The sequence below is a fragment of the Emydura macquarii genome, unplaced genomic scaffold, assembly GCF_026122565.2.
Source record: "Emydura macquarii macquarii isolate MOO-44397 ecotype Brisbane River unplaced genomic scaffold, CSIRO-AGI_Emac_v2 contig_1253, whole genome shotgun sequence".
Lineage (NCBI taxonomy): Eukaryota > Metazoa > Chordata > Testudines > Chelidae > Emydura > Emydura macquarii.
The window spans coordinates 19,929,787-19,939,735 of record NW_027131390.1 but is presented as its reverse complement, the minus strand read 5'-3'; the positions used below and the strand labels follow the sequence as shown (position 1 = coordinate 19,939,735).

General features: G+C 40.2%; 1 protein-coding gene across 1 annotated transcript in view; it reads left to right on the top strand.

Annotated features, from left to right (window-relative positions):
• Positions 1–3,874: 3,874 nt before the first annotated feature.
• Positions 3,875–9,949, top strand: part of MTMR8 (myotubularin related protein 8) — a 36,159-nt gene continuing 30,084 nt past the window's right edge. The window contains exons 1-3 of the mRNA XM_067548294.1: positions 3,875–4,003; positions 8,265–8,387; positions 9,443–9,605. Coding sequence (XP_067404395.1) covers positions 3,980–4,003; positions 8,265–8,387; positions 9,443–9,605 — 310 coding nt within the window. The 5' untranslated portion in view covers positions 3,875–3,979. The remainder of the gene's footprint in view (positions 4,004–8,264; positions 8,388–9,442; positions 9,606–9,949) is intronic.

Below are 9,949 nucleotides of genomic sequence, written 5' to 3'. Positions count from 1 at the left end.
ATCTTGGTTTTCTCATCTGTAAAATGGGGATTATAATACTTCTCACTGGATCATGAGGCTCAGTTAGGGTAGATATGACAGCTTTCCCCAGGCAAAACACCCTTTGAAGCCAGTTTTGCAACTGACTTAAGCAGGTACAGGACTGGACCCTTAGACACACCTTAAAATGATTTCTGCTCTACTGTGACGCTGCAGCCCTTCATAGGTACAGGGCACATTGAGGTGGCATGTTTCCCTTTTGCTCTAACAGCATGATGGCTCTGCTCGGAACCAGGAGATACTGAGGCCTCCACTAAACATAACTCTTGCTCTAAACATAACTTTTCTGGCAGTCACTTGTCACCCTGGAACTCCAGCTGTCTTTCATTATCATGCATCCAGTTCATCTCAACATTCTTCCTTAATGAGTGAATGCTATGATGTGTTTAATGCAGAGGTTTTTAAACGACATTCTAACTGATTAGATCTCAGGTTAATCTTATGAAACGTAGCTCAGCCCTATCTCAGCAATGAGTTTGATCAACTCATTGAAAATCCAGAAAGCCCTGCTTTCTAGTAAACTAGCCAAGCCACAGGTGAGGCACTTTGTCAAGATAATATTTTGTCACTCTAACCCTGGTCATTTCACATCTTGACACTGTAATATCCTCCTTTTCCTCTTGCCAGTGATGTCAGCCTCCATCATCCACTTCTCCAACCTTTGTGTTTTTTCCCATGCCACCACACACTAGTGGGTAAAAGCTCCCACTCAGAATTCATAAAGCCATCACTTTATCCTCCTATAAATCCTTGCCCAACTCACCTCTACAACTTCATAATTAATAGGCTGGTGGTGAGTTGTGATAACTGCTGCTGACTGGCTAAGAAACACACCCATTCTATTATATTTGTGACCTATTCCCTCTGCTACTCATTTCTATCTGCTTGTGTGTCTCATTCCCTTGTAATATCTCATATTTTAGGTTGTAAATGTCTTGGGACATTATATATTTATAATTTATATATAATATATATATATATATATATATATATATATATATTATCTATAATTTTATATATATATATATATATATATATATATATTTTATAGAGTGCCTAGTGCTATAGGGAACAAACCTGGTTGCAGCATTTAAGTGGCATTGGTATAAATGTTTATTCTTAATAATGATAAAAGATAATGCCACTGCAAAGCTCAGGATGGGTAAAGCAAAAATAGATTTGGACTGATCTACAGCACTATTTCCAAAACCCAGAGAAGCAAGAGGAGATTGGGGATAATGGTTCACATTCATCAATGAAACCAAGGAAATTACACCAGAGATTAATTAGGCTTAATGTACTTTTTTTGTTGGAATTTCAGTATGCTCTCCTTCCCCCATCCCATACCTATTACAGATAGGTTGCCACATAAATAAGGTAGATTACAGTTGTGAGGGTTCCCATTTGTTTTACTGAGAAGGTCCTGGAGTCTTGTTGGAGAAACTGAGAAATTATATGGTATTTCAGCATTTCTCCTTTAACTAAATCACCTCTGACTCAGGAAGCTTAGATTCATACATAGCAAAAGCAGTGAGGAAGTAGAAAAATTCAGTCCTTTACCCACTTTCCAAGGGTGCAAAGAAAACCCCCAAAACCCCCTAGCTGTTTTTTTTGCTCCTAAATATTTCAAATCAGCTGGCTCATTTATCAGAAGAGTTTCTAATTTCACTCTTGATGTAACCATTTCAGGAAATGTAGATAGTCAGGATAGATACAAGATTATCCATTCCTTCCTGAAGTTATTTCTTAGCCAACTCAGTGTGGTTTTACATTAGTAGGAACACGCCTGGGAAAACTTCACTGTCCTTGATTTGTAAGGTATCATGAATATTGATTATAGAGGCAGCACTAGGTGAATGGTAATTACAGTGGTTCTCCAGTATCAAGTCTGATTATCTAAGAGAGTAAGAAGGCTACATGCTATGAATTTAAAAGGAAACAAATGTAAAAACAGATAAAAGCAATCTTTTAAAAAAAGCATAGCATTAATCCGTGAAACTTGCTGCTGTAGAATATTAAGGCAAGTAGCTTTGTACATTAAAAAAAAAAAAAGACCTTTATCTGAAGAAAAGCAGGATCCGCAGTGCCACTAGCTAAAATAAATTTATAAGGACTACCAACTCCTTTTTTCAAGGATGAATATGAGCACTAGAATGGGGTGAAGAAGAAATTGCACAGGCATGGTATGGCACAGTTAAGTGAATTGGTTTTTACATCTTTCTTTGAGCATCCAGCTTTCACTACTGTTGGACAGGGCCAGATTAACTCTCCTATGGGCCCGGGGCTATTAGATTTTGTGGGGCCCCTGTATACAAGTCTTTTTCCTAATTTAAAATAAAATTATCACAATTATGGCATCGAGGCTGTTAATGCTATACTAAACTTGCCTTTTAATTAACATAAAGCCATTCTGTGGTTACATCTCAGTCTTAAAACACGTAGAATGGGTTGGCACCTATGGCATGTGTGCCAAATGTGGCACGCAAGATGATTTTGAGCAGTACTCACACTCACGCTGGGCCCACATCACATGGGAGAGGGGCGGGAGGAAGGGAGGGGCAGGACCATGAGGAAGGGAGTGACTGCCGCTTGGCGCTGCTTGGGGCCGGGAGCAGCTCCTGGCCAGGGTGCTGGGCCCATGGCACGTGGGAGAGGGGTGGGAGGGGAAGACTTGGCATGCCACATCTGAAAGGTTGCCAACTTCTATTTTTTCAGGGCCCCCCCTTAGGCCAAGGCCCTGGGCTGCAGCCCCTAAAGCCCCTGTGTTAATCCAGCCCTGCTGTTGGAAACCCTAATCGAAATAGTGGTTGATATCTTTAAGAGACATCCAGGAAAGTATCTATCTAACATCTGGATTTTATTGGAAACAGCTTCTTTGCAGAGACTCCTTCAGTTCCCTTCCCTTTCTGAAATGCTTTTGTGATAAACAGTCTGTGAAGCATGAAATCTGCTCACCCCCTTATCTACAGAATTGCAAATACTAATATTAGTCAAACATATCCACTCCTCTTTGTGAAGCCCGTTAATGGTTGCTATTAGGCTGGGCTAGCCTGATGTGGCCTCACACGTTGAAAAATTGTGTGTGTGAAATAAAATCCTAATACAGCTTTAAAAAAAAAAGAGACAACACTTTAAAACAATGCCCTGAGGAACAATGAAGAAAGCAGGTAATTTCCCGAGCCTCTGCGCTGTACCAACATCATGACATCACCAGAAGAAAGGGTTTGCATGCAGGGTAAAGCAATACAAAAGAGTTAGTTAATTTAAGACATAACAGAGGCTGGGCTGGGCCCTTGCAGAGACTTGTCTAGCCAGGGCCTTGGTGCAGCACTGCCAACCCAGAGCCTTCACAAATCACCAGCCAGGACCTCAACAGCTGGCACAAGACTAAGAGCAGCAACATGGCCTGCGGGCGCTGGGCATGCCAGGCTTTGAGTTGGTCTCTGCCAGGTGGAGGGCTAAAGCCCCTCTTTAAATCGCCCACTGGGACCAGGACAGGATGCCAGGTGCTGGGGCAGTCGCAGAAAGAACCCAGATGGCAAGAACCACGCTAAAGCCACGGGAGCCCTCAATCCTGCTGGGTGTGAGCCATTGTCGCCCCAGCGAGGTCTCTGGCCTGGGGCCCTGTTCTACAGGAGCCTGTGCTCCTTTCCAGGCTCCCACTGGGCCCCTTCGCCCTCTGCACCTCGCTGTGTCCTGGCCTCTGGCCCGCCCGCCCGCAGCCCCCTACATGTATGGGCAAGTTGCCCTCTGCCAAGATGGCGGTCGCGGCTTCTCGCCGGATTCGCGGCAGCGTCTCGCGGTGTTTGAGGGGGCAGGGAAGGGGCGGGGCGGGCTCAGATGGCCCGTGCAGTCGGCGGCGGAGGAGGAAGAGGCCGGGCTCCGACCCTGCCCCATGATGGTTCCTGAGTGAGGGAAACGGGCAGCGCGGGCCGGGGCCATGGAGCACATCACCACGCCCAAGGTAGGAGAGCCAGCGGCAGCCTCGTCCCCGTCCCTTCCGGGGGCTCCCTGAGGCGGGAAGGCCCCGTCAGCGCTACCCGAACACCCGCTTCCCCCGCTTCCTCTCCTCCCGGCTTCCCCAGTGTCCCCCGGCCTGCCCGCCCGCCTTCCGCTCTCTCTGCTTTCCTAGGCCCCCATCATCTGTCTTCTCCAGTACCTTGGAAACTCCCTCCCTCACAGCTTCGCCAGTGGCCCTGGAAACCTCTCATCCGCTGCCTGGTTTCCGAAATCCCCGGTCCCCCCGTTTCCTAAAACCTCTCTTCCTCCCCTCCTTGTTACTGCCCGCTCCCTAGACCCTGAAACACCCCCCACTCCAGCTGTCTTCTTCGTGACGGTCTCTGACAGCTTTTCCCCTTCTCTGCTCCCTGGTTGCCTTTAGTATCAGGTCTGATCATTTCCGTCTTTGGGCCCGGCCTACACTACGGATTTGGGATTCCGCAGTGTCTGTTTTCTGAAATGCCCCCTTCTTATTAGGGTTGTGACTGATACTTAGAGAATTTTCACTGTTGCTACTATCATCAGAAATCATTCAAGATCCCCTGTTACTACTGTAGTAGTAAAGATCATAACGATTGTACTGTATACATCCCTTACTTCTGTGAATTCTTGTTTGCTGATCAAAATTGTACCTGGGTACTACTACATTGATGGATATCCTATAAATACATAAAATAATGTAAAGGTTAAAAGATCTTAAATCTGGAGGGCTCATATTAGTAGGATATGTACCATTAAGCCCTTTATGCTAGTTGATGTAAAGAACATGATTTTTTGTGTTATGGTTTTATTTAATTATGAGGTCAGAGTACCTGTTCACTGTGAATCACATATGTGGGAACTTGAACATGGCTCTTGTAGTCTATGCTTATTGCACTTTTCATAAATAAAACCCATAGTGAAAGTCTTATTTCTGATAACTGATAGGATGCTATGTGCCTATAGGTATTTTTACTTATCTTTCAAGTGCATTTTATTGCTACTTTCAAGATCTGAAGTTGCTTCTGTTAGAGCAGATGCCTTTAAAAATACTAATGAACATGTGATTCAAGATGAGATGAAATGACTCACTCATTAAATTTTTGGTTTTCTAGGGATGAGGTGGAAATGCTTATCCAGGATTTTTTCCATTTGCTCTTGAGTTGTTTTGATGTCTTGGATGAACCAATGTCAAGTTATGGTTGACAGCTACCATGTGTCTTCAATTCAGACAACTAGACTAACCAGTCTGATTTTGTTGTAGTCTTCATTTCTGTGTGTTTAAACAAGAATTTCTTTCCATTAGATCAAAAGTTATTTTAGTGACTTTGTTTGTGGACTGTCCTGAGCATTATGCATTTTTTCTTCAGTTTTCATTACTCATGAGCAATACTTATTATCGGATACCTTATGTTACTTAGAATTTGGCGCATATTACACAAGGAAATTGAACAGCATAGCTATTGCAGACCAAACTATTCTGCAGTAACTCACTGGAGGGATACCTTATTCTGAAATAATTACTCCGCTCATAAAATGGACTAAGTGTTACAAAAAATGATTTTATTCTGGAATAGTGTCCATACATACAGGGGATTATTGCGGACTAGCTATGATGGTCAGTTTCCCCCATGTAGGCAAAGCTTTGGAGGAGTTAGTACCAGTTAAAGTATTTTAAAAGGCTTTGTGTGTTTGGCTTAGCACACACTTCTGAATGCTAAAAAGGTTAAAAGCTCTTCTCATTGTTTATAAACAGTTCATATTTTGCTTAAAATGAATAGCTTTAGATGAAAATTGAATGTGCCTTCCATTGGTAATTAGCACTTGGGAATCAGTAAGAGATTACAGATTGTTTAGAGCTGCCCGAGAACTGTGATGCTGGTCCCTTCTAACTTCTTCAGCGGTGGGTAAGGTTATGAAACTTTCTTAGAAGTATTTCGTTTGTTTGAAAGAAGGGGAAATAAATTATATGATTTTTTTTTGGAGGCGTTTTTTTTTTTTTTTGAGAGAAAAATTTAGAGACCACAAGTCATGGTTGGGTTTGTGTTTCTTAACTGTTCTTTTTGGGATGACTTGAGGATTGGCAGCTGGATAGTTGTTCACTTGTTTAAAATGAACTAAGGTTGGTAGTGACATAAAGTTGTCCTCAAGCTATTCTGTGACCCAAGATAAGTAAATTTAGCTACATCAGTCAGGTTCTAATTGATGATATCATGCATATGACTTCAATGATTGCCGCTAATGAATTCTCCTTACAGTTCTATAGGTGGTCCATTTTGATGAAAGTTGAGTCACACTGATGGGATGATGTGAATGAGCTTGAACTGCTGTTTCCCATGTTGTAATGATTCTGTGAATAGAACTTCACACCTGGGTTCTGTCAAATAGAGCTGTTTGGGAAAAATATTTTATATCCCACAAAATTTCCAAGATGACAAATTTTAATTTTCATCAAAATTTTTGTCACAGGAGTCTGTGTTTTAATCGAAAACAGAAGACACCAAAAATAAAAATAGGCATTATTGGTTGCATAACTTTTGACTAGCTCTTCTACCATCAGCCTAGTATGTTTTGCTAAGATTGATTCAAGCTTAAAATATAATTTACTTCTAATTAATGTTCTTTGTCTTTGCCTTCATTTAAAGAATGCATGTTTTTGAATGTCCTCTCATTTGTTTAAAATGTCACTATCAAGTTTGGTAGGTTACATTAAACTACTTGATACGGCTGTTTGTGTATTTTCAGTCACTGACATGACAATTCCCCACTATAACTGGTTGTTGCAGGTGGAATTTTCCTAGGATATTGGTTCATGAAGTGGTTAGAGTAGGGCTCTTGTACATTTGAACTCTGCCATGTTCCAGAACATGCAAACGCTTCATCAAACCAGCATATGTATGGCTGAAATCACAGGGCAACTTAATAAAACAAAATATAAATAGCTTTCAGAATAGTGGGTGCTCTTGCAAGTAACCTGTTACATTTGCTTGGTAAGCATATCCTCCCAGTGGTTTATTTCTTGGTGTGGTCCTTCCAGCAAAGTTAACAATTTTTTTTATTCTTTAGTTATATACTGTAATTTTTAAATACTTGGACCAGTATGGATTGATAGGGATAATTAAATATACTTGCACAAGGCACTTTAATATCCATACAACTATTCCTTATTGGACTGATAAAGGACCACTATGGTGCTTATTGCTATAGATTTAAAAATATATAATGTTGAAATGAGGCTACTGTTCTAAACCTCCACTTCCAGTTGCTCAGAATTTTCTTCCATTTCTTTTTGGCCTGAAATTTTCCATGTTTCATCTCAGTCCAATGGTGACTTTTTACTGATTTTTATTGGAGTGAAATTTGTGTGTGTGCACACATGCGAGATAAAAATACTTCCTATATACATTCCAACTGATTTTTTTTTTTTTTTGGGATTTATATTCCAACTATATTGCTTATCTGCTAAAATGAAATTATTTTAACTACTTATTGTCCTCATTGAGGAATGATATGAGCCTGAAGAAAATAAGTTCAATATTTTTAAATTTTAAACATAAGTTGATATTTTTCACAGCATTCTTATTTTCTATTGACTCTATTTGTTATCTTAATGTGGCTTAGAAAAATGAGTGTGCATAGTTAAGAACTCTCTTATATAGACCGTTACTAGTACTTTTTCCTTCTCTTTAAGAAACTACACACCAGGGAAATGAAGTATAAAAACTAATACTAATGCAATGTTAGAATTGCGAAATCAAGCATCCAGAAGTACTGTATATGAAATTCTAGAGGGTTATTTTTATCACAGGGTCAACTTGGCCATGTTACACATGCAGCATTTTTTTAATTCCTGTATTTTCTTCAGTTAAACCTTAAAATATCTCTGCAACTTTGCAAAATGGCACTTTCATGATTAGCTCAGGCACAAAATCTGCTTGCCTACCTATCATCAATTACTGTAATGCTTAGTAAAAAGAGAACTAAAATGTTAATTGTCTGTCAAAAATTAACAATCCTGATGAATAGAATCTTTCAAGTCTATATCTTATTAATCTGTAGCATAAAACATACAAGATGTGCAATGTGGCAGAGCTAATGTTGCAGGAGAAACCTTAACTCTGCATTCCTTTTTAAAGCATCCTTTCTGGGCTGTGTATTGAACATCTCTACATGGTGCAGCTCGGATGTAAATTACAGACCTTTTAGCTCTACATTGATTTGTTTTTCCTCTCTTTTCCATATTGCAGGTAGAAAATGTCAAATTACTAGATCGCTATACCAATAGGAAGCCAGCAAATGGGACGTTATACCTGACAGCTACCCATCTGATCTACGTAGATGCTTCAGCTGAAGTCCGAAAAGAAACATGGGTATGTTGTAGTGTGTGAAACTGGTAAAAAAATATAAATTTAAATTCCTGATTCTGGTTGCGTGTAATTGTGGTTCCATTAATTCTGAAGTCACAGTAATAAACTTTATAGCATTTTACATCAAAGTGTCTGTCTTTTATAAAAATAGAGTTCTTATCCTTTTAGATAGGAAAACGGGCATAGAAGTAAAGTGACTTGATCAAAGTCACGCAACAAGTCAGTGTTAGATTTAGGAACAAAACCCAGCTTGTTTGACTTCCGTCCCCCAAGTTCAATACACTAGACCGCAATACTCTAATTTACAGCATTTGTATGTAGGAAGAGTTGAAGGCATCAGTACCTCTTAGTATTGATACTAGATTCATAGTTTCTTCTATCAAAAAAGTTAGGTGATGAAGAGGTAATTTTGTTGGCTCCTCTTATAAGCAGACATAGATATGTCAAATTCTGGTCCATGGCTTAATGTTGGATCACATAGCAGACTTATACTATATATCTGCAGAACTTCCAAATCTCCAGGAACTCTAAGTTTCTTCTTTTTGCTAGTTTATCTGTTTTCAATTGCAAATAAGAGTCAGTATCTTGTGGGTCATCCTTTTTTTTAAGAAAGAGTACAATACAGTGACTACTGTATAATTTCCATCCTAGTTAATATTGGCATTAAGCGGTGCAAGTGTCTGTGCCTGATTTCCCCCAAACACAAGCAATTTCCAACACCAAAAATAGACTGATCAACAGCTGTTAAAATTGAAGAGGTCTCATTTTCCTTTGTGCAGTTTGACCATGTAAAGGAAATACATTTTTTGTTGCCCTTCTCTTAGTTAAATAACCCAATTTGAGGGACTGTTTGGATTTTTCATGTTTGCTAGGTAATTTGTCACTAAATAGCAAAGAAGGAGCTTCTGGTATTGGACTATGTGCTGCAATGACGTGGTTAGAATGTGGAAGAGAAGTAGAAATGTCTCACAAATATTACTGCGAAATCACTCATATCTGGTTATAATTCTCACCTGCCAGTTGGTGCTGAAAGATTTGTTTCCCTTCTTGTTTTTCAGATTCTACATCACCATATAGCTACTGTGGAGAAGTTGCCTCTGACAACATCTGGATGCCCATTGCTTATTCACTGCAAGAACTTCCGTGTGGTACACTTTGTCATTGGACATGAACGGGACTGCCATGAAGTGTATACATCCTTGCTTAAACTTTCACAGCCAGGTACCCAGGAGAAAGTTTGTTTTGAAATCTAAAGGCAACTAATTAGCACATATATTTGTGCATTGGGGAAAACCCTGGTTATCAGGCTGTTGGCTTTCCTCAGTCAGTGCAGGAAGGAAGGATTTGAAATCTTAAGCCATTTCCACAACTGCCAGCTGCTGTTTACTTTTGCGCACTATTGTAGCACAAAATTCTGGCCCTCCGAAGAGGGCCAGCAGCTTGCAAGCAAATGCAATTTTTACTACTGTGTAAATAAGGTGGGCGGGAGAGTCTTAAGGCAGAATTGTTGATATCCCTTAATGTTTCTAGTCTGCTATCCCAGAAGAACTCTCTAATTAGTATTG